This window comes from Pseudophryne corroboree, chromosome 8, assembly GCF_028390025.1.
Source record: "Pseudophryne corroboree isolate aPseCor3 chromosome 8, aPseCor3.hap2, whole genome shotgun sequence".
NCBI lineage: Eukaryota > Metazoa > Chordata > Amphibia > Anura > Myobatrachidae > Pseudophryne > Pseudophryne corroboree.
The window spans coordinates 116008488-116033503 of NC_086451.1; the positions used below are offsets into that span (position 1 = coordinate 116008488).

Genomic DNA, 25016 nt, shown 5'->3' on the forward strand with positions numbered 1-25016 from the left:
GGATGTAAAAAGGTAAACACAAGGGATAATACCGTTCACCTATACAGTGGCGTAAGTTCGTCCCAGTAGCCCGGAGGCGAGATAAATATTGGTGCCCCCCCCCCTATATTTAGATAAGTGTGTGTGTGTGTGTGTGTGTGTGTGTGTGTGTGTGTGTGTGTGTGTTGTTCTGCAAAAAACGTATATACTGTATATATACATTTCATTATCTTATTTTAAATCACACATTTCTTAGCAGTCATACCCAGGATTAGAACCCATGACCTGTTACACTGACAGCAGGCACTTTACTAATGGAACTGTTTGCTCCTGTAGAGGAAGCAGGAGAATTCTTACTGTACGAAGTTACGTGTAATTGTCAGAGAAGTATCTTCATATAGTTAGAATTCTCATATTTCCTATACAGGAGCAAATAGCTTCATCAGTAGGGTGTCTGCTTCCAGTGTAATAGGTTGTGGTTTCTAATCCCAGGTATGACACTTGTAAAATGTGTATCTAAAGTATAATAAAAAGGGTGTGATTTGTAAGGTACAGTGACCAGTGAGGCAATTAGCTACTGATAAGAGAGTAGCAGCTATCAACTTAATTTAATGGTGTCACAGAATGGGAGGAGAGGTGTCCCCTTCAGAGCAGGAGCCCGGCGGCAGATGACTCCGTTGCCTCCCAGAGTTCTGCCTCTGCCTATATAATCTGTATACCTGTTATCTATCTAGATGCAATGAGTAAATACTGAAAAAATACAAGTGAACCTCTCAGAAATAAAGAATTCCTTTCTTAATATCGCTTTATTTTTTTCTTACATTTTCCAGACAATACAGAGTTTGACTCAATAATATGTCATAAGTTACTTTGATATAATAAGAATTAAATGAGTCCTTTGTTGTAATCATTTTATGCTGAGTGCAAGCATCCACTAATATAAAATATGAGAGTGGTTTGCATTAAATTATTTATAAGGATGAACATCCTGTATTGTACATATTATACACAGTTGACAGAGCATTGACCTCATTTACATACATATAGAGTTTAAAAAAAGAAGGCGTGTTATCTATTTACAGCACTTAAAGAATATTTCCAACATGTTTCATTCAGGGTGTCATGCTATAAAACAAAGATTTAAAATATGCATTTTCCAAAAACCTTTGGAGACATTTCCAACATAAACTATATAACTAGATGGTTATATTACCATTTTTTCTCAGTGGGGACAGCAGGTACTGGTTGGAAAGTGTTTTGGCTGATTAGCAGAATCTTGGGGAGGCAATAATTTTACCAGCTTTTGGGATCCCGACTGTCAGGATTCTGACGCCGGAATCAAGACACCCAGCGAAATACCGCCGGGCGTAATCCCGATCACCCGAGGGGCAATATAACCGAACCCGAAGCGTGGAGAGGGGACACGCTGCACTCACCGCCGGTATTCTGGCTGTTGGGATCCCAGCGTTGGTGTCCTGACCGCAGGCATCCCAACAGCCGGGATATTATACTGAACCCAAATCTTGGAGTGGAATGCAGAAACCAACCAGAACTGTTCAGACTGAATGTACCTGCTCTAGTATGTACCAGGAGCATTTTAAGAGCTGGGAGGGGCCGTGTACAGTGCCCCCTCCCCCCCAGTTGCTCATCTTTATGGTGATCAGAGAGATGATGAATGCACAGCAGAGTGAAATGACTGACACTGTGTATTTGCTACTCTAGCTCCCATGTGAAACCATCTTTCTGAATATGCCACCATAAGGATGGCACCATTGATGAGTGTATGGTGGGAGGGGGGCAGGGTGCGTGACGTTGTACACCCTTGGACTCATGGGCCTGTGTGCACACACAATATATAAGCCAATGCCATATACAGAATGCTGTATTATCACTCAGACTGAGGGCTGGATGTAATGACGCCCGAGTTTGGCGGCCGTGCAGATAGTGGCTGGACTCTGACTTTTTTTTAAAGGGGCAATCGCTTGCAAAACTATGCCTTGTGATTGCCCCTTAAAAAAAAAAACGTCCAGGTTTGTCCGGCAGTCGGGCGTCATTATACTCAGTCGTCATTACATCCAGCCGGAGTCTCTATATTATGTAGCACAGGACAATATAGCCCCGAGTATGTTATGATGGAGGAAAAGAAGGTTCAGTCCAAGTACAAAAAATCTTTACACAATGCAAACTCCCAATCAGGCATAAACAAAACGTCTTCACTTCACCTCCATTCGCCTCCAATGCTTACTAAGAATACGGATAGTGCAACTGCAAATACATACTTTATTTTGCCATGATGAAAGAACTGAATAAATCAGAGAAGTTCCCAGAGATATTGGCCCCCATTTATCAAGCTTTGGAGAGTGATAAATAGCACGGTGATAAAGTTCTAACCAATCAGCTCCTAAATTCCATGTCACATGCTGATCATTTTAAATATTGTTTTTGCCTATAAGGGATTAGTAACAATGTTTGCAAATCATTAATATCTATTTGAGAAACTGTATAAAAAATGTTTTCCTATAAAGAAAGTACAGTATTAATGAAATACTGTATGTAAATACTGATTGTAAACGGATTTATTGGGTCCCATTCAATTAGGACCGAAAGGGGCGATTTGCTGTGGCATATAAATGCCAGTAACAGCAGCAGAACTCGCCCACTCTTGTTGTGACCCAATGTCATACCGAACTTGCTGATTTTTGGATGAAGCCCTATGAGGCTGCAAACAAAAACGTGCAAGTCCGGCAGTACAGTAAGTGAGGTATATATCGCCCCTAATTGAATTGAGTTGACCCAAATGATTTCCAATGCATTAGCAATAGAGGAGACTCGCAATGAACTGTGGTGCTTAAAGTGGTCTTTCCCTATAGATGAACCACTACACCCCCCTATATGATCCACAGGGAACTGGTGTTCAGTGCCTCCCTTCTGGAGATACATTCCTGGGCCAGATATGGAGCATAGGTAATAGGATCCAAGACTGCCAGAGGTGCGGGATGCAGACCGATCTCAGAGGTTTTTTTAAAGCAGTAAACATTTACAAGGCAAAGTATGCCTTGTAAATGATTGCTGCTTTAAGACAAACGTCCGAGATCATCAGGAATCCCGCACCTATGGCAAACTCGGACCCTATTACATATGCCCCATGCTGTTTACAAAGTCAGCTGTGGAAGTGAGGTTAGAATGAATACTCTGCTCAGTGTTTATAAAGCCACTTGGGGCTGACGTGCTTTAAAGATACGTTGATACACATTGTTACCAGGGTTGACAGGAATGAGCACAGGGTTGTAGCTAGGGTTGTGCGAGGGGAGCTACTGTAACAGAGAGCTACAGAGACACCATGTGCAAGGAGGGTGGGCACATGGCTGCATAAGGGTTTATTAGTGCCCTGCTATAGCACTGCCTAAACATGGGATCACCATGAATCTACTAGTTGGTGAGGGCTGATCTGCAAGGCATATGTCTTGGGTGGGCACTGGTCATTAGATACTGCATACTTTTCCTAATAAATCATTACAAATGTGTTACATTCATACTGTAAGCTTCATGGTGAATACAGAGTACAAGATTTTATTCATTTTGTTTAGAAGTAGACAAGGAACAGCACGGTCGTCACTAGGGGAATTGTAGCGGCTACGTTGCCTAGGGTGCAGAGATCTGGGGGCAGCACCATTGACGGCCGATGACACCTGCACTTGGCTTGTGGGAAGCCTGAAACAGCACCCTGAAGCCAGTAGTGCTGGTGCAGATAGTTATTGGGATGTGACAGGCACACACCATGCAGCCTGTAGACTACCCGGATCATCTTAGGTACATTATAGGCATGATATATTTCCTGGTGATGGCAGCCCTGCTCCCTTGGCATGACATCACATGTTCAGGGATGCTTGGGCGGCACAGATCCCTGCTCTGGTACTGAGGAACAGCAGCCTGAAGCAGACTTACTAAACACACTTTCAAAGAGTGTCACTGTGATTCCCATAAGTTGGTGCTCGTCTGAAAAGATGGTAACATTTACATGCATAAACTGCCTATTTCTCTGTCCCAAGGTGGTCATTCCGAGTTGTTCGCTCGCTAGCAGTTTTTAGAAGCCGTGCAAACGCTATGCCGCCTCCCACTGGGTGTGTATTTTAGCTTAGCAGAAGTGCGAACAAAAGGATCGCAGAGCGGCTACAAAATATTTTAGTGCAGTTTCAGAGTAGCTTCAGACCTACTCAGCGCTTGCGATCACTGCAGACTATTCAGTTCCTGTTTTAATGTCACGAACACGCCCTGCGTTCGCCCAGCCACGCCTGCGTTTATTCTGGCACGCCTGCGTTTTTCTGAACACTCCCTGAAAACGGTCAGTTGACACCCAGAAACGCCCTCTTCCTGTCAATCACTCTGCGGTCAGCAGTGCGACTGTAAAGCTTCGCTAGACCTTGTGTGAAACTACATCGTTCGTTGTAATAGCATGACGAGCATGCGCATTGCGCCACATGCGCAGAAGTGCCGATTTTTTGCCTGATCGCTGCGCAGCGACTGAAAACAGCTAGCGATCAACTCGGAATGACCCCCAAAGTACTGCAATATATACTACCTTTTACTCGCTACAGTATCTTTTCATTTTGGATTACGAGCATTGAAACCAAAACAGATTCTGGATATATTGAAAAGCTACAAAAAAATATTCTAAAACGGTGGGAAAATGTAATTAGCACCAATGAACTGGCACATGGACTGTTTATTTCTCCATGACTTAGCCCAGTTTGCTTGTTAACACCCATTTATGGAGTGCAACTGTACAGGTGATAACACTCATTTCCTGCTATTAAATTTAAAGACAGACTAAAACTGTCAAAAGAAATAACCGGTCACCCAAACAGGCTGCTTTCTTTGAAAGATTAGTGGTTGGACACTGTAAAAGCAGGAAAGCTGGAAATGGATCAAAACAAAAGTGTTTCAGTACAAAAGGCCTTTGACATGAGGCTTGTACATTGAAATGAACAATACAGTTCTGATGATTAGTGATGTGAACGATATATTGCAGCAGTGATCTACACTCTTCTCACGTTATGTTTCATTCTAACTACTTTTTGGAAGAAATAAATTGTTGGTATGTTTGAATCGTGACACAGTGCTTTCCGACAAAAGCCACTCAAAGCTGAGTCATGCTAGAGAACAAGTACGGTCCGACAATATGAATATGTCTGCCGGCTAACTAGTTATTTCCTATTCCTTTGTTAGCACAACTATTCCTTTTTAAATGCTATTTAAATTTTTAATAAAAAACAAAAAATATTTTTGCACAACATACATGTTCATTGTCTTGTATTAATGCTGTTTGACCCTAGACATAATGGCATAAAAAAAATAATGGTTAAAAAAAATGAAGCTCGAGGGGCCTGGGCTTCCTTTGGTGGTCCCTTGAGTGAGAAATTATTCCCAACTGTTTTGTGTTACGTTTGTTCCAGCTCCTTCATTGGGGTTAAATGAAAAAATATAGCATGTCGAAAGGCAGGACAATGAAATGTTTTTTTTTTCTTTTATACCGTGACCCATTCATCCTATGCCCATTCACGCTTTTACAATTTTGTTCAGCTTCTTAACAATGGATTAGTCACATACCACATTTCTAGGCCATTAGACTCTTCATGGCCTGGGTATTTTCTCCTCAGCCAGAGCATAATACTTCAGTCGCTCCCCAAGCAATATGTTATAACCGATTCGTAAAAGTGCTTTCTTTGTGTAGGACTGACCTATATGTTAACAAGCTATTCATTCAATCAGTCCACAAAGTTCACTTTATAGGTCAACTGGTGTCCATTGTCCCAGGCATACAGTACTTTTTCTTTGGGGTTGTAGTCAATCTGTGTTGTAAAGGCATATTCATTAATAAAAGGCAACTTTGGATCTGCTTCAGTGTCAGTGTGTGTGTCGTAGGCATAAGAAATCTGTCCCTCTTTTTGGTTGTAGACATCCACAGCGTACAGTATTCCACATATTATAAAACAGTTTCCATAGGAATTGCGTTTCAGGCCAGTTCTCCATGTAGTCTCCTTCTTCACAGATAAGTCATTGGGGTCAAGCTTGCTAATGACGATGACTTCTTGTTGCGAATAATCGTAATCCACAGCTGGGTAGATGACCCACAGGCCACTCTCATCCACAGCGAAATCAATATCTGAATGTCCTCTCCATTTCCACGGAGTGGTGTCCTCATAAACCACGTCATGCAGGAGTGTCCAGGCTGCTACAAATCGTTGCTTCAGATCATATTTGATAATGTTTTTAGTGAATGCCCGGTTATAATAAAAGGCTCCCTGAAATACCACATGTCCCGTGCCAATCCAATTGTAAGGGACCTTATACAGATTGCTCCAACGACCTGAAACAGAAGATGTAGAGTGGTAAAAAAAACAAACCTCACTACTATGCAATGCTGCACAATCTGTAACTCTTGGGAGTGTACATATTGCATTCTGACACAAGGGGGTTTTATTTTTACAGTTTAGATAATGTAAAGGTATTGCAGCCAGACACATCATTTAAATAAGTGAGACATGGCAACCTTTGACATTTCATCTCTGACAATAGGCCTAATTCAGATCTGATCGCAGCAGCAAAATCTTTCAATAATGGGCAAAACCATGTGCAGTGCAGGTGGGGCAGATGTAACGTGCAGAGAGAGCTAGATTTGGGTGGGGTGTGTTCAAACTGAAATCTAAATTGCAGTGTAAAAATAAAGCAGCCAGTATTTACCCTGCACAGAAATAAATAATATAACCCACCCAAATCTAACTCTCTCTGCACATGTTACATCTGCTCCACCTGCAGTGCACATGGTTTTGCCCATTAGAGAAAGATTTTGCTGCTGCAATCAGGTCTGACTTCTGGGGGTAATTCCAAGTTGATCGCAGCAGGAAATTTTTTAGCAGTTGGGCAAAACCATGTGCACTGCAGGGGAGGCAGATATAACATGTGCAGAGAGAGATAGATTTGGGTGTGGTGAGTTCAATCTGCAATCTAAATTGCAGTGTAAAAATAAAGCAGCCAGTATTTACCCTGCACAGAAACAAAATAACCCACCCAAATCTAACTCTCTCTGCACATGTTATATCTGCCTCCCCTGCAGTGCACATGGTTTTGCCCAACTGCTAAAAAAATTTCCTGCTGCGATCAACTCAGAATTAGGCCCTATGTCCAATGTTCTGTTCTGCCAGACATCAGACTTACTGAAGATTTCATGTACCACCCAGCTTGTTATACTCAGTTTAGCTTTTCAGAAAAAAAAAAAGATTTAATAATTGATATAGTCAAAATTATTATTCACCCCTAGTTTTTCAGGTATTTGCAGAATGGGTCTCGCACACAGCCGTAACTAGGTGTGTGCTAATGGTGCCTGGCACACAGCACAGATGTGCGGGAGGTGCAGGACCACTAGCAACACCTGGCCGCTCCACCGCCCGCGTCCCCCCGCCGCCCGCCCTCCCGCCATCACCGCCCGGCGCGCCACCCGGATACCTCTCACATAGGAAGCCGGGCAACGCTGGCGCTGCAGCTCCCCCACAGCTCCCTCTCTTCCCTTGTGCTGGGAGAGAAGACGTCTCTCCCAGCCCGCCCCCAGCCCACCCAAAATGCCCTGCGCTGCGAAGAGTGCAGTGTGGGCAGGAAGAGGAGAGGGAAGGCACATCTCTACCATGCCGTCCCATCATAGGTGAGTCTCTCTCTCTCTCCCTTTCCCCCGCCTGCCTTAATGTGTAAAACGGGGGACTGCCTGCCTTAATGTGTAAAAAAGGGGAACTGCCTGTCATACTGTGCAAAAAAGGGGGACTGCCTGTCATACTGTGTAAAAATGGGGGACTGCCTGCCTTAATGTGTAAAAAAGGGGGGCTGCCTGTCATACTGTGTAAAAAAGGGGGACTGCTTGTCATACTGTGTAAAAAAGGGGGACTGCCTGTCACAATGTGTAAAAAAGGGGACTGCCTGCCACACTGTGTAAAAAAGCGGGACTGCCTGCCTTAATGTGTAAAAAAGGGGGACTGCCTGTCATACTGTGTAAAAAAGGGGGATTGCTTGTCATACTGTGTAAAAAAGCGGAACTGCCTGCCATAATGTGTAAAAAAGGGGGACTGCCTGCCATAATGTGTAAAAAAGAGGGACTGCCTGCCATACTGTGTAATAAAGGGGGACTGCCTGCCATACTGTGTAAAAAAGGGAGACTGCCTGCCATAATGTTTAAAAAAGGGGAACTGCCTGCCATAATGTGTAAAAAAGGGGGACTCTGATGCCTAATGTGTAAAAAGGAGGGACTATGCCTGCCGTAATGTGTAAAAAGGGGGACTGCCTGCCAGAATGTGTAAAAAGGGGGACTCTGTCTGCCGTAATGTGTAAAAAGGAGGACTCTGCCTGCCGTAATGTGTAAAAAGGGGGACTCTGCCTGCCGTAATGTGTAAAAGGGAGATATGTGGCCACGCCCCTTCCCCGTGAAGACACGCCCCTATATTTTTGGCGCGAGCCTATGGAGCGCACTGGCCCTGATTTGTATATGGGGGGGGCGCCGATGCGGTTTCTTGCATATAGCGCTAAAATGTCTAGTTATGGCACTGGTCTTGCAATATTGCTTGCAGCTCCCTCTCAGCTGCAGCATAATTGACATGCAGTGGTGTTTGGGGGGCAGAGCAGGGACAGCAACCAGCTCAGATCTTCATATCAGGAGCACGTTGCCCCTGTTTTGTAGGTGTGCTGGGCCCAGGCTTTGCGTAGATGGATGCAGTCTTCCTGGAACCGGCTGTTCGAATCCTACAGCTCAGATCTCGCAAAATGCATACAGGAGGCATCTATCCTAGAGATGCCACCTGCAGCATTTACATTCTATTAGTACAGAATTGTACAGCAGCTTCCCTGCCCTTCCCTGCGGCTGTGCAATTCCATGCAAATTGGAATCAATGTCTTATTGAGTCTGCAACAGTTTTGCTCCAAACTTTTCAGAATAATTTGGCGTTAATCAGTGCTTTTCTGTAGGTTGCTATATCCAGTATTTCATTCTGTATCAGCAAAGCAAGCACTAATGTATAATGCATTATTATATACACGTATACTAATAGTAATGCTGCAATTGCAGAAAAATGCAAGTTACTTAATTTCTATAGTTCTCTGACACTAAATAAGAGTGCAGGTAAGAGTAGGCATACTGCTTTATTTGCTGCACTAGAATGGAGACAACTGTGGGCCTGAGTCAGACATAAAGTGGACACCTGTTGTAGCCAGATTTAGTACCTCATGCTAATGCCAATATCCATATCCGTCCTTCTTTATGGGTATCATGGCACCGCCCACTGCTTTTCTGTCTGCTGCTGTCATCATTATTATTGTCACTTACACCCATCCCATGCTGGGTGCATTTACAGTCATTTATATAGTGACATATACATTTATCTTTGTACTGGCCTCAGCATCCATCAGGGACTGCTAGAAGCAGGCTGGGAGACTCTGGGGATGAGACTATTTCAACGGGATGCGTTCAGATTGAATCCCGACAGCACTCAGGAGACCGACGGCAGAACACCTACGGCCGATATCTCGAAGGCAAGTATTAAGATTCGCTCTAGGGTTAGGGCACTAGCAGGGGTTAGCTCTAGCTGCCACCCCCTGTAGAATTGGCCCTAACCGCCACCCCCGGAAGGTTAGAATTAGGGTAGGGGATCTGGGATGGTAAAAATACTTACCCCCTCTGCGGTCGGGATCTTCAATGTAGGGCTGCCACTGTCGGTCATGTGACCGCAGGCATCCCAACCACCGTAATTCCATACCGAACCCCTGCTGTGTGAGTATACTCCTTCAGTGCTGTGTAATATTTTCCTATCACAGTGGTGATATACCGTATATATTACCTAGACAACATTTTTATCTGTAAGACACTAGCAAACTCAAAGATGTTGCTCAATAATTGCAAAGATATTCAAAATATATAATATATAAAAAATATAAAGCATTTTCTCTGTAAAAACATTATAAAATCAAATTCATAATGATTGATTTTCTACCTTGTTTGAAATTGTCGAGATTTCTGAATTCCACTAGATTGTTGCCATAGTAATAGTTAGTAACGTAGATCCTCCCATCCTTTGCCGCAGGGTCTTTCATCCAGGCTCCTTCATTCCGACCATAACTGTGGTGTTTCTTAGGAGCCTCAACTGATGCGATGGTGCCTTCACACTCGCCTTCTCTGACTGAGAGAAAGAGATGCCTTTCAGACCAAACTTTCTACAATGTCTAGAACACAATGCGCACTGGACACCACCATGTTTTACTGTCTTTATACAGTATATAGTAAACTAAATATTTATAATTACAAATCGACACTTCATTCCACCAGTCTGTTGACTTGTAACATACACAAAGTAAATCAATACATAAAAAAGTTACTTTATATTGAATAAGGATAGCAAAAATGAAAAAGGAAAATAAATTCCCAACATTACACTAGGAACAATAAAACAATGGTGATGTAAACAGCAGCATATAGTACTCTGAAATAAAAAAAGAGGGAAGAGAATACCACTAGTATTATGTAAAAGCCCAATTAGACAAGTACAGTAACTACAGTCAGAGATAAGGCAGTATCAAGGGAGTTGCAATGTCCTATATTCTCTCCACACTTCCCATTTTATGATATGCCTGGTATTCAGAGGAACAAAGGTCACACCTGCACTTTCAAACTCACTGTTTACTATCTAATTAGACTTAGTGTGGTTAAGTGTGGTGTACTTGAGATATGTACCTGACATTTTCCTTCCTCCAAATGTTACTTTCTCCGTATCAAATGTTTGTCCCATCGATTTGGACTGCTGTGCTATAACTTATTGTATTTGATGACACTGTTTGTACTTCTATGTGATTTCCCCCTTAACCCCACCCTTTCATTTCTGTTCTCCCGCCTATCTTTCTATTTTTAAAAAATAATAAAAATATAATCTTGGGGGGGAGCAGCATATACTGCACAGCCAGGGCCAGATTAACAATGACTGTTTATTACCCAGTTTTGTTTTATCATTGTGTCCAATTTTAAAGCGCAACAGAATTTGCTGCACTACAAAAGAAACTGTTAATAAATAAATACATAATAATAATGGAATGGATGGAGCTCCAGCTCCAGGCCTTCACATAAAAATAGGCCCGGTATGCTGGCAGCAGGATGATGTCCAGGTGCACAGCTGGCCAAACAATCATAAATTATAAGAATTAAAATAGTTTTTGTGGTTTTCTCACAAAATGATCACATTTTTCGCTGTTTATGTATTTAGGGAGACATTGGGGCACATAGTGTATAGCGTGTATAAGCTCACATGGCTCTGGCCTCACTTATACAGCACTGGTCACAGCTCCTCTTCTTCTCAGTATAGGTCCTTGAAAATTTTCAGCTTCAGGCCCGTGGGGTCCTTAATACGGAACTGTGCACAGCCTACACCCACTCCCTCCAAATGAGATGCCTTCTAGGTGTTTTGCGACTTAAATATATCCATGAGAAAGACTAGGGTCACTTTCATAAAATGTTAAAGGATTATTTACCCTGGGCCCACAAGGACAATAAAAACTTTGCCCATTAAGAAAAACAAATAATAATAACAACTTGGCTTGGGTACCCTATAAATTAGAAACACTGACATATTAAAGTTCTACTATCAAATAAGAAATAATTTTCCTAAGGTGCACCATCCACCTAAACGGTGCTCTATGGCCATTATACTATACAGTATGTAGTTTTGGAATATAGAACTAACATATCAAAGCTTCTTTATATGGCTGTAGTGGAGGATGAGAATTAGTGGGAGCACCAATCACGTGTCACAATCTCTTAAACCACTCACAATCCTTCCCCTGAGTTTCAACCCAGGCTGTAACAGAAACAGAAGGAGGAGCCAAGGAAAATATTTTCCCAGGTAGAGATGCAACTTTAATGCTCTTTTTTATTGGGAAAATTAAAGTTTTGTCTAAAGTGAGGGAAGATGGAGGTAGGCGGATATAAGTTCTACCACCTCTCTAGGACCACTTTAAACCCTGAATATATGGATAGTTATAATAACACAACAAGGAAAAATAGTTTGGAAACCTCACAGGACAATATGAAAAATGATGTTCTATAGCCGCTAAAAGAATGGCACTGTCTGGATTTATAGTATCCTTATACAGTAGTTGCTCATGACAAAACAATAGAGGGAATTTACTAAGCTGAAACCTTGCACTCCGTAGTGCACAACCAGCTTTGGACCATTATGCTGAGGTTTTCAGAGCAATGCATATACTGAAACGTGATAGAGAAGGCATTTTATGAAGCATTCCTTGCTGTGTGGAGGGCCACTGTCCCCAAAATTATTTTCACGGATGCAATACTTGTAAGTTGTAATGGGACCTGTAATGCACCACTATGTTGTCTAACAGACAAATTATTTTCTACAGCCGCTGAGACGCAGATACACTGAATGCCTGCAAGCGGTTTTTAGAAAGGAAATGTCACTTTCTCTTAATCAATCACACAAGTCTGAGACAAGTTAGAAATGTCCCCATACAGCTGGCCTTGTTTCTCCTGAATTAATCACACAGAAGCTGCTGGAATTAAATCATAGAAGAAGTATTGTATAGCATTCTGTGAAAAGTGACGCGCTGTCTGACTAATAACCTTGTTGCTGCTGTTTCCACGTGATCAAACAGAGCTTGTTTTCCAATACACTAAATTACATTACTATGAAGTTAGATATCTCCATACACATCAACAGTGTATGTTTTATTTTATTGTACTATCATCTTCTTATTACCTTTTATTCACGAAGCCCTGATTAGTGATTACTCCCAAATGTCACAGTTTCAGTGGGACATTTCCAAAAGTGCTGAGTTCTGGACAAAGGGCCTGATTCAGACCTGATCACTGCTGTGCATTTTCGTACAGTGGGCGATTATCGATTGACTGCGCACGCGCATTGCCAGACAACAACAGGCATCGCCAAACACCGATAAGCTGGTGCCAAAAATTTCGATCGTACAGCCATTCACATGCTGATTGACAGGAAGTGGACGTCTGTGGGTGGTAACTGACTCCTTTCTGGGAGTGTCACCGAAAACGCAGGTGTTCCCAAATGTGTTTTCTGGGAGGGTGTGTGACGTCAGCTCCAGACCCGATCTGCCTGTTCTCTTCACACTGTAGGAGTAAGTCCTGGGCTGTGCACAGACTGCAAACAGTGGAAAAATCATTCGATGGTGAGTGAGGTGCGAATGGATTTGCAGCTGTCCACTGACTGAGGCACATTATGCGATCGCACACTTGCACGGGCAAAATTACACTTCCCTCTGATTGCAGGACAGCAGAATTAGCAGCACAGCGATCATGTCTGAATTAGGCCCAAAACTGGGTATTTCTCAGGATATATTGGGCAAGGTTTGACTGGATCAGGAAAAGGGCTTCTATTGCCCCAATTTTGCACGTCTAAAACTGGGTACACACAGGCCGATGTATATCAGCCGTTCAAGCAAGTGGCCGATATATCGTAAGCCCGTCAGCGGGTGTGTACACCGATATGTCTGTAAATTACATTGACCACATACATATCGCGTCTGCTGTGTAGTACAACCAATGGGGAGTAATTCCAAGTTGATCGCAGCAGGAATTTTGTTAGCAGTTGGGCAAAACCATGTGCACTGCAGAGGAGGCAGATATAACGTGCAGAAAGAGTTAAGGGGGGTACTCACGGAGCGATATTCTAAGCAATCTGACTAGATTGCTTAGAATTTAAGCAGGATCCCTCCGTGTGTACCCCATACAGCGATAGCGATGCGCAGCCCCGCACATCGCTATCGCTGGTGCTAGATTGCAGGCCAATCTAGCGGGTCGCTCATTTCACCCGCTGGGTGAAATGAGCGCCCCCGTCTCCACCCGCACGCTCAGCACAGATCGCGCTGTGCTGAGCGGTGGGAGAGATGTGTGCTGAGCGGTTTCACATCGGCCCGTGGGTACTGGGCTTTAGATTTGGGTGGGTTATTTTATTTCTGTGCAGGGTAAATACTGGCTGCTTTATTTTTACACTGCAAATTAGATTGCAGATTGAACACACCCCACCCAAATCTAACTCTCTCTGCACATGTTATATCTGCCCCCTCTGCAGTGCACATGGAGGGTAATTCCAAGTTGATCGCAGCAGAATTTTTGATAGCAATTGGGCAAAACCATGTGCACTGCAGGGGAGGCAGATATAACATGTGCAGAAAGAGTTAGATTTGGGTGGGTAATTTTATTTCTGTGCAGGGTAAATACTAGCTGCTTTATTTTTACACTGCAAATTAGATTGCAGACTGAACACACCCCACCCAAATCTAACTCTCTCTGCAAATGTTATATCTGCCTCCCCTGCAGTGCACATGGTTTTGCCCAATTGCTAACAAAAATCCTGCTGCGATCAACTTGGAATTACCCCCATGGTTTTGCCCAACTGCTAACAAAATTCCTGCTGCGATCAACTTGGAATTACCCCCAATGACCGATATATCTGCAGATATATCAGGCCATCTGGCTGTGTGTGCAGGGCGGTCCGCCAACTGCCCGTACACTTGATTCAAATTTAAATGTTCGCCCAGTTCTGGATCCTGACCAACACCTTAAGCAGCCAATCGGTAATTGTGTACACTTACCTTGATTGGTTACTCAGTCGGCTCAATAACAGGTCACCCGACTTGTTGGTCAGGTGTGTATTCAACCTTAATCATACTTGCCGACATTTGATTTCTTCTCCCCGGAAGATCCACTTACTCTTCGGGGGTCCGGGGTACTGCCCAAAATAACTGGGAGTCTCCCACACCTTCCGGAAGAGTAGGTTAAGTACAGTCTAAATGTTGGGTGGTTTGTATTACACAGTCGGTACAATGAGGAGATTATGACATACTGTAGTAAGTTAAATACAATTATATTATTCAGAAGGTAACTGGCTCTGCCTAAATGAGCTCACACTCCAGGAGCCGTGAAAAATGCTTAGCATACAAGGAGGTGCAATCACAAGTGTAGCTGTTTATGTTGACAAGGAAAAGTAAACATTCATCTATCATTGTCATATAGAACCAGATTGATTTTAAGAATCAAATAAGTCTCTGTCTATACAACTGTATGCTGAGTACAGAATTGAACTTTGTAGTTCATATACCTCTTGCTAAGTACTTACATTAAAATCTGGGGACAGCGTTTTATACTTGTTGGATAATCTATTAATAGTGTAGAAAATGTACACTGCTCAAAAAAATAAAGGGAACACTTAAACAACACAATGTAACTCCAAGTCAATCACACTTCTGTTAAATCAAACTGTCCACTTAGGAAGCAACACTGAGTGACAATCAATTTCACATGCTGTTGTGCAAATGGAATAGACAACAGGTGGAAATTATAGGCAATTAGCAAGACACCCCCAATAAAGGAGTTGTTCTGCAGGTGGTGACCACAGACCACTTCTCAGCTCCTATGCTTTCTGGCTGATGTTTTGGTCACTTTTGAAATCTGGCGGTGCTTTCACTCTAGTGGTAGCATGAGACGGAGTCTACAACCCACACAAGTGGCTCAGGTAGTGCAGCTTATCCAGGATGGCACATCATTGCGAGCTGTGGCAAGAAGGTTTGCTGTGTCTGTCAGCGTAGTGTCCAGAGCATGGAGGCGCTACCAGGAGACAGGCCAGTACATCAGGAGACGTGGAGGAGGCCGTAGGAGGGCAACAACCCAGCAGCAGGACCGCTACCTCGCCTTTGTGCAAGGAGGAACAGGAAGAGCACAGCCAGAGCCCTGCAAAATGACCTCCAGCAAGCCACAAATGTGCATGTGTCTACTCAAACGATCAGAAATAGACTCCATGAGGGTGGTATGAGGGCCCGACGTCCACAGGTGGGGTTTGTGCTTACAGCCCAACACCGTGCAGGACGTTTGGCATTTGCCAGAGAACACCAAGACTGGCAAATTCGCCACTGGCGCCCTGTGCTCTTCACAGATGAAAGCAGGTTCTCACTGAGCACATGTGACAGATGTGACAGAGTCTGGAGACGCCAAGGAGAACGTTCTGCTACCTGCAACATCCTCCAGCATGACCGGTTTGGCAGTGGGTCAGTAATGGTGTGGGGTGGCATTTCTTTGGGGGGCCGCACAGCCCTCCATGTGCTCGCCAGAGGTAGCCTAACTGCCATTAGGTACCGAGATGAGATCCTCAGACCCCTTGTGAGACCATATGCTGGTGCGGTTGGCCCTGGGTTCCTCCTAACGCAAGGCAATGCTAGACCTCATGTGGCTGGAGTGTGTCAGCAGTTCCTGCAAGACGAAGGCATTGATGCTATGGACTGGCCCGCCCATTCCCCAGACCTGAATCCAATTGAGCACTTCTGGGACATTTTGTCTCGTTCCATCCACCAACGCCACGTTGCACCACAGACTGTCCAGGAGTTGGTGGATGCTTTAGTCCAGGTCTGGGAGGAGATCCCTCGGGAGTTCATCCGCCACCTCATCAGGAGCATGCCCAGGCGTTGTAGGGAGGTCATACAGGCACGTGGAGGCCACACACACTGCTGAGCCTCATTTTTACTTGTTTTAAGGACATTACATCAAAGTCAGATCAGTCTGTAGTGTGTTTTTCCACTTTAATTTTGAGTGTGACTCCAAATCCAGACCTCTATGGGTTAATAAATTTGATTTCCATTGATAATTTGTGTGTGATTTTGTTGTCAGCACATTCAATTATGTAAAGAACAAAGTATTTAATAATAATATTTAATTCATTCAGATCTCGGATGTGTTATTTTAGTGTTCCCTTTATTTTTTTGAGCAGTGTATATAGAAATATTTATAGTAGTTTGTAAAGGGGAAAAAGAAACTGGCACTGATTAACCTTCTGGATTTATGCTATCATTAAGTTTTGCTCAGGACAAAGCAATGGGGGAATTTACTAAGCTGAAAATGTGCACTCCGTAGTGCACAACCAGATGTGGATCATTAGGTCGACTAGAATTAGGTTGCCAGTCAATAAGTCAACCCTATATGGTCGACATGCAATAAGTCAACAGGGTCAATAGGTCGACAATGTAAAAGGTAGACACTTGAAATGATCAACGGGTACAAAGGTCAATAGAGTCTAAAGGTTGACATGGAAATGGTCTACACAGGTGTCACTTTCTATGTTAAAAAACATGTGACCCCAATTAGTGTACTGCTTTGCTCGCCACACTTCAGGCAAGGTTACTATTCCCAATCATAGTCCACGTGGATGGTAGGTAAACATTGGAAAAAATTTTTGGGGGAAAAGGATGTCGACCACTGTCCTGTCGACCCTTTGTACCTGTCAGCCTTAAGCACTGTTGACATTTTACATGTTGACCTTTTTGTACCTGTCGACCTAATGCATGTCGATCATATGGGGTCAACCTATTGACTGTCAACCTATCATCCGGAACCCTGCACAACCAGCTTTGATCCGTTATGCTGAGGTTTGCAGAGCAATGTAAATACTGAAATGTGATAGAGAGGGCATTTTATGAAGCATTCCTTGCTGTGTGGAGGGGCACATGGCCATTTGCCCCCTACCCCCAAAATTATTTGAACTGTTCCAATACTTTTAATGGGATTTGTAATGTACCACTATGTTGTATTATGGACTGGACATATGGCACCTGGCAAAGGGCAGACGGCTTGTTGAGCCAGTCTAGTCTCCTGAAAGTCTAGCCGTGCAGCTCTGCCTGGTGCTCTGCTCAGCCAGTATGTCTGAGGCCACGCTTGCATGACTAGCGGGACACATACCTGTGAGTCATGGCCCGTAAGAGATGTGAGGCCTGAATTACATCCCCAATCAGTCCCTGTATAGCACTCAGGGCAATGTACTACAACACATGAAAATTCCACATGAAATAAAGACTGTACTCACATACCCTCATTTTCATGGTTAATTAAAGCCAAAAATTAGGATATACAAAGCTGAAAAGTAGTATTTCATAAAAAGGGGTGGTACTAAAGTGTGAATAGGCTGGACTTTGACGTAAGGTTTACATAATTGCCCAGGCACTTCTGGAGATTTTCCCGTTTGGATAATCCACTTAGCACACTTCACTTCATTATGCACACCTTGCTTCAGATTGGTGCACAATCTAGAATTGTGCTGGGGTCCATGGAAGGCCCGCCTGAGAGATGAACATAAACATGTAACCAGAAGTGAGCTGGATGGACCATCCAGATGCATTAGTACAAAGCCATGTTGTCTTGCTAGGTGTGGCTTAGATGGGAACCATAATATTGTATGCTTACTCAAATACAAACAAAACTATATTGGTTGGTTTTAGTCATCAAAGTCTCTTCACTGGACACAAGTTTTATTTCACTTATTTTACTTGTGAGCATTAGTAAAGCACTGTTCTATCTACCTATGTAACAGACTTCCCAATACCTTTATTAATGTTTTGTGCTTCAGACCCAAGCCCTGTAGAAGACAGAGCTGTCAGGGAGTATTCTGTCAGGGTGGTGGTTTGGGCCATCGTGGTGGTGGTTGTGCTCTCAGTTGTGGTGGTAGTGGTGGGTTCCGTCGTTGTGGTGCTGGTGGTGGTGGTGATAGTAGTTGTGGGTGTTCTCTCAGTCTCCACAGTCCTTTCCTCATGTACAAGGCGGGATTCTGAAATGTTTGCCTCTGTTTTGGCATCTATCTTTTCTCCTCGCAAAGTCAATCTCCCTGTGTTCTCTACAAATAATAGAAAGACATTATGATGAATGCATACTTTATGTTTCCAGGTTACAGATTAAGTATACTAGAAGATTAGAGAATATTTCCTACAGATATGTTCTGTAAAAAAGTAATAACAAACACAAGATCTGTACTTTAACATCTCCAAATTCAGTTTCATAATTATTCAAAGAATAACTACAAACAAAACAAAAACTTTGGCATCTGTGTAAATATGGCAGAATGACTGGAGCATTTTCAGTTTTTACTTCATGTATGCCTTCTCACAGCCACTTCAAGTAGCCTCCAATTGCGAGCATTAACAGATGAATATGCGGGGCAAAAACATGCAAACATGGTACTGGTATTATTCAGGGGTGCGGACTGATAGACAGATAGGTCAACACCAGATTGTCGGCAGACAATAGGTTAACAGGGTGAAAGGTCAACAGTTAAATCAAGGACATGGACCTAGGTCCACATGGTCAAAATGTCAACTTGCAAATGGTCAACACAGAAAACGTCAACACATTATTTTGTTACTTCAACTGTAAGTCTAACCCTAACTCTCCCCCTGGTGCCTAACCTTCCCCCTAGTGCCTAACACTAACCCACCCCATGGTGCCTAACCCTAACCCTCCCCCTGATGCAGGCAATCCCAACCTCAGTCCTCAAAGCACACTTACAGTGCAGCTTTTAGTGATATCTAGGCTTCAACACAGATGGTTAAATCAATATAACTGAGGTATTAAGTAAGTCCCCTGTGCTCAAGCATTGATATCACTAAAACCTGGACTGTTAGAGTGCCTTGAGGACCTAGGTGGGGAATGCCTGCCCTAGTGCATAACCCTAACTGTCCCCTGCCACAACCTAACCCTAATCATAAAATGGTATCCAGACTCCAGGTCGACACCAATTAGGTCGACACTACTTAGTTCGACACCAATTAGTCGACACACCTTGGGTCGACACCATAAATAGGCCAAGGGCAAAAGGTCGACATGAGTTTTTCACTTTTTTTGAACTTTTTCATACTTTACAATCCACGTGGACTACGATTAAAAATGGTAACCTGTGCCAAGCGCAGCGGTAGTGGAGCGAGGCACCTTGTCCGAAGCATGGCGAGGGGATACGGTGCACTAATTGGGGTTCCCGGTCACTGTACAGCGAAAACGACACAAAAAATAAATTAAAAAACTCATGGCGACCTTTTGATCTGTCCTAGACCATGTCGACCTAGAGACCCTGTCGACCTAGAATCCCTGTTGACCTAGTTACTGTTGACCTAAGTGTGGTCGACCTTCAATACCACACCCAACAGGACATCTGGCACCTGGCGAATGGCAGATGGCCTGATGGGCAGGTCTAGTCACCTGCAAGTCTAGCCGTGCAGACTTTCATAAAAAGCTCATGTCGACCTTTCTCCATGTCGACCTTGTTCATGTTGACCTTTTGTCCATGTCGATCTATTTTGGGTGTCAACCTAAGGTGTGTCGACCAATTGGTGTCGACCTAAGTGGTGTCGACCTTGAGTCCCAGACCCCCATAAAACTAACCTTACAAATCCAGAAAAAAAACATGAAAAACAATATGTCAACCTTTTTTTGGGTTGAACATTTGCATGTGGACCATTTGACCTTGTCAACCTCAGTTCATCGACCATTTACCTGTTGATTCTTTTGACCCTGTCGACCTATTGCATGTTGACTAACTGGTTTTGACCTATTGACTGTCTATCTATGAAAACTCTATTTATCATCTGGATATCATTATTCATTACCATGGGCCTGCTGTGCAGCTCCCTTCCCAGCAGCACCATAATGCTCTATTACTTATGAGGTGACTGAGGTAAATATGAATTAAATATTACACATGTTTTAGGTACAGTTCATTAAGCTATGAGAATATAATGAAAAAAATAAGAATTTACTTACCGATAATTCTATTTCTCATAGTCCGTAGTGGATGCTGGGTACTCCGTAAGGACCATGGGGAATAGCGGCTCCGCAGGAGACTGGGCACAAAAGTAAAAGCTTTTAGGTCACCTGGTGTGCACTGGCTCCTCCCCCTATGACCCTCCTCCAAGCCTCAGTTAGGATACTGTGCCCGGACGAGCGTACATAATAAGGAAGGATCTTGAATCCCGGGTAAGACTCATACCAGCCACACCAATCACACCGTACAACTTGTGATCTGAACCCAGTTAACAGTATGATAAACGTAGGAGCCTCTGAAAAGATGGCTCACAACAATAAACAACCCGATTTATGTAACAATAACTATATACAAGTATTGCAGACAATCCGCACTTGGGATGGGCGCCCTGCATCCACTACGGACTATGAGAAATAGAATTATCGGTAAGTAAATTCTTATTTTCTCTGACGTCCTAGTGGATGCTGGGTACTCCGTAAGGACCATGGGGATTATACCAAAGCTCCCAAACGGGCGGGAGAGTGCGGATGACTCTGCAGCACCGAATGAGAGAACTCCAGGTCCTCCTCAGCCAGGGTATCGAATTTGTAAAATTTAGCAAACGTGTTTGCCCCTGACCAAGTAGCTGCTCGGCAAAGTTGTAAAGCCGAGACCCCTCGGGCAGCCGCCCAAGATGAGCCCACTTTCCTCGTGGAATGGGCTTTTACAGATTTTGGCTGTGGCAGGCCTGCCACAGAATGTGCAAGCTGAATTGTACTACAAATCCAACGAGCAATCGTCTGCTTAGAAGCAGGAGCACCCAGCTTGTTGGGTGCATACAGGATAAACAGCGAGTCAGATTTTCTGACTCCAGCCGTCCTGGAAACATTTATTTTCAGGGCCCTGACTACGTCCAGCAACTTGGAGTCCTCCAAGTCCCTAGTAGCCGCAGGTACCACAATAGGCTGGTTCATGTGAAACGCTGAAACCACCTTAGGGAGAAATTGAGGGCGAGTCCTCAGTTCTGCCCTGTCTGAATGAAAAATTAGGTAAGGGCTTTTATATGATAAAGCCGCCAATTCAGAGACACGCCTGGCTGAAGCCAGGGCTAACAGCATGACCACTTTCCATGTGAGATATTTCAATTCCACAGTGGTGAGTGGTTCAAACCAATGTGATTTTAGGAGACTCAACACTACATTGAGATCCCAAGGTGCCACTGGAGGCACAAAAGGAGGCTGTATATGCAGTACCCCTTTGACAAACGTCTGAACTTCAGGCACTGAAGCCAGTTCTTTTTGGAAGAAAATTGACAGGGCCGAAATTTGAACCTTAATGGACCCTAATTTTAGGCCCATAGATAGTCCTGTTTGCAGGAAATGTAGGAAACGACCCAGTTGAAATTCCTCTGTAGGGGCCTTCTTGGCCTCACACCACGCAACATATTTCCGCCAAATGCGGTGATAATGTTTTGCGGTTACATCCTTTCTGGCCTTGACCAGGGTAGGGATGACTTCATCTGGAATGCCTTTTTCCTTCAGGATCCGGCGTTCAACCTCCATGCCGTCAAACGCAGCCACGGTAAGTCTTGGAACAGACAAGGTCCCTGCTGGAGCAGGTCCTTTCTGAGAGGTAGAGGCCACGGGTCCTCCGTGAGCATCTCTTGAAGTTCCGGGTACCAAGTCCTTCTTGGCCAATCCGGAGCCACGAGTATAGTTCTTACTCCTCTCCTTCTTATGATTCTCAGTACTTTGGGTATGAGAGGCAGAGGAGGGAACACATACACTGACTGGTACACCCACGGTGTTACCAGAGCGTCCACCGCTATTGCCTGAGGGTCCCTTGACCTGGCGCAATATCTGTCTAGTTTCTTGTTGAGACGAGACGCCATCATGTCCACCTTTGGTTTTTCCCAACGGTTTACAATCACGTGGAAGACTTCTGGGTGAAGTCCCCACTCCCCCGGTTGGAGGTCGTGTCTGCTGAGGAAGTCTGCTTCCCAGTTGTCCACTCCCGGAATGAACACCGCTGACAGTGCTGTCACATGATTTTCCGCCCAGCGAAGAATTCTTGCAGCTTCTGCCATTGCCCTCCTGCTTCTTGTGCCGCCCTGTCTGTTTACGTGGGCGACTGCCGTGATGTTGTCCGATTGGATCAAAACCGACTGACCCTGAAGCAGAGGCCTTGCTTGACTTAGGGCATTGTAAATTGCCCTTAGTTCCAGGATATTTATGTGAAGAGACGTTTCCATGCTTGACCACAAGCCCTGGAAGTTTCTTCCCTGTGTGACTGCTCCCCAGCCTCTCAGGCTGGCATCCGTGGTCACCAGAATCCAGTCCTGAATGCCGAATCTGCGGCCCTCTAGAAGATGAGCACTCTGCAACCACCACAGGAGAGACACCCTTGTCCTTGGAGATAGGGTTATCCGCTGATGCATCTGAAGATGCGATCCGGACCATTTGTCCAGCAGATCCCACTGAAACGTTCTTGCATGGAATCTTCCGAATGGAATCGCTTCGTAAGAAGCCACCATCTTTCCCAGGACCCTTGTGCATTGATGCACTGACACTTGTCCTGGTTTCAGGAGGTTCCTGACTAGCTCGGATAACTCCCTGGCCTTCTCCTCCGGGAGAAACACCTTTTTCTGGACTGTGTCCAGAATCATCCCTAGGAACAGTAGACGTGTTGTTGGAATCAGCTGCGATTTTGGAATATTTAGAATCCACCCGTGCTGACGTAGCACCACCTGAGATAGTGCTACTCCGACCTCTAACTGTTCCCTGGACCTTGCCCTTATCAGGAGATCGTCCAAGTAAGGGATAATTAAGACGCCTTTTCTTCGAAGAAGAATCATCATTTCGGCCATTACCTTGGTAAAGACCCGTGGTGCCGTGGACAACCCAAACGGCAGCGTCTGAAACTGATAATGACAGTTCTGTACCACAAACCTGAGGTACCCTTGGTGAGAAGGGTAGATTGGGACATGGAGATAAGCATCTTTGATGTCCAGAGACACCATATAGTCCCCTTCTTCCAGGTTCGCTATCACTGCTCTGAGTGATTCCATCTTGAATTTGAACCTTTTTATGTAAGTGTTCAATGATTTCAGATTTAAAATCGGTCTCACCGAGCCGTCCGGCTTCGGTACCACAAACAGCGTGGAATAATACCCCTTTCCCTGTTGTAGGAGGGGTACCTTGATTATCACCTGCTGGGAATACAGCTTGTGAATAGCTTCCAATACTGCCTCCCTGTCGGAGGGAGACGTTGGTAGAGCAGACTTCAGGAACCGGCGAGGGGGAGACGTCTCGAATTCCAGTTTGTACCCCTGTGATACTACCTGCAGGATCCAGGGGTCCACTTGCGAGTGAGCCCACTGCGCGTTGAAATTTTTGAGACGGGCCCCCACCGTGCCTGAGTCCGCTTGTAAAGCCCCAGCGTCATGCTGAAGACTTGGCAGAAGCGGGGGAGGGCTTCTGATCCTGGGAAGAGGCTGCTTGCTGCAGTCTTTTTCCCCTTCCTCTGCCCCGGGGCAGAAATGAGTGGCCTTTTGCCCGCTTGCCCTTATGGGGACGAAAGGACTGAGTTTGAAAAGACGGTGTCTTTTTCTGCTGAGAGGTGACCTGGGGTAAAAAGGTGGATTTCCCAGCCGTCGCCGTGGCCACCAGGTCTGATAGACCGACCCCAAATAACTCCTCCCCTTTATACGGCAAAACTTCCATATGCCGTTTGGAATCCGCATCACCTGACCACTGTCGTGTCCATAAACTTCTTCTGGCAGAAATGGACAACGCACTTACTCTTGATGCCAGGGTGCAAATATCCCTCTGTGCATCTCGCATATATAGTAATGCATCCTTTAAATGCTCTATAGTCAATAATATACTGTCCCTATCCAGGGTATCAATATTTTCAGTCAGGGAATCCGACCAAGCCACTCCAGCACTGCACATCCAGGCTGAGGCGATTGCTGGTCGTAGTATAACACCAGTATGTGTGTATATACCTTTTAGGATATTTTCTAGCTTTCTATCAGCTGGTTCCTTGAGGGCGGCCGTATCAGGAGACGGTAACGCCACTTGTTTTGATAAGCGTGTGAGCGCCTTATCTACCCTAGGGGGTGTTTCCCAACGCGCCCTAACCTCTGGCGGGAAAGGGTATAATGCCAATAATTTATTAGAAATCAGCAGTTTTTTATCGGGGGAAACCCACGCTTTGTCACACACCTCATTTAATTCATCTGATTCAGGAAAAACTATGGGTAGTTTTTTCACACCCCACATAATACCCTTTTTTGTGGTACTTGTAGTATCAGAAATGTTCAAAGCCTCCTTCATTGCCGTGATCATGTAACGTGTGGCCCTACTGGACATTACGTTTGTCTCGTCACCGTCGACACTGGAGTCAGTATCCGTGTCTGGGTCT

At 44.4% G+C, this 25016-nt stretch overlaps 1 protein-coding gene across 3 annotated transcripts in view; it reads right to left on the reverse strand.

The window, feature by feature from the left end:
* Positions 1 to 766: 766 nt before the first annotated feature.
* The window catches only part of OLFML2A (olfactomedin like 2A), a 271746-nt gene continuing 247496 nt past the window's right edge, over positions 767 to 25016 (reverse strand). For all 3 annotated transcript variants that reach the window (XM_063936876.1, XM_063936875.1, XM_063936874.1), the window contains exons 6-8: positions 18408 to 18695; positions 10005 to 10190; positions 767 to 6346 (exon numbers count right to left, since the gene is read on the reverse strand). In XM_063936876.1, coding sequence (XP_063792946.1) covers positions 5745 to 6346; positions 10005 to 10190; positions 18408 to 18695 — 1076 coding nt within the window. In that variant the 3' untranslated portion in view covers positions 767 to 5744. The remainder of the gene's footprint in view (positions 6347 to 10004; positions 10191 to 18407; positions 18696 to 25016) is intronic.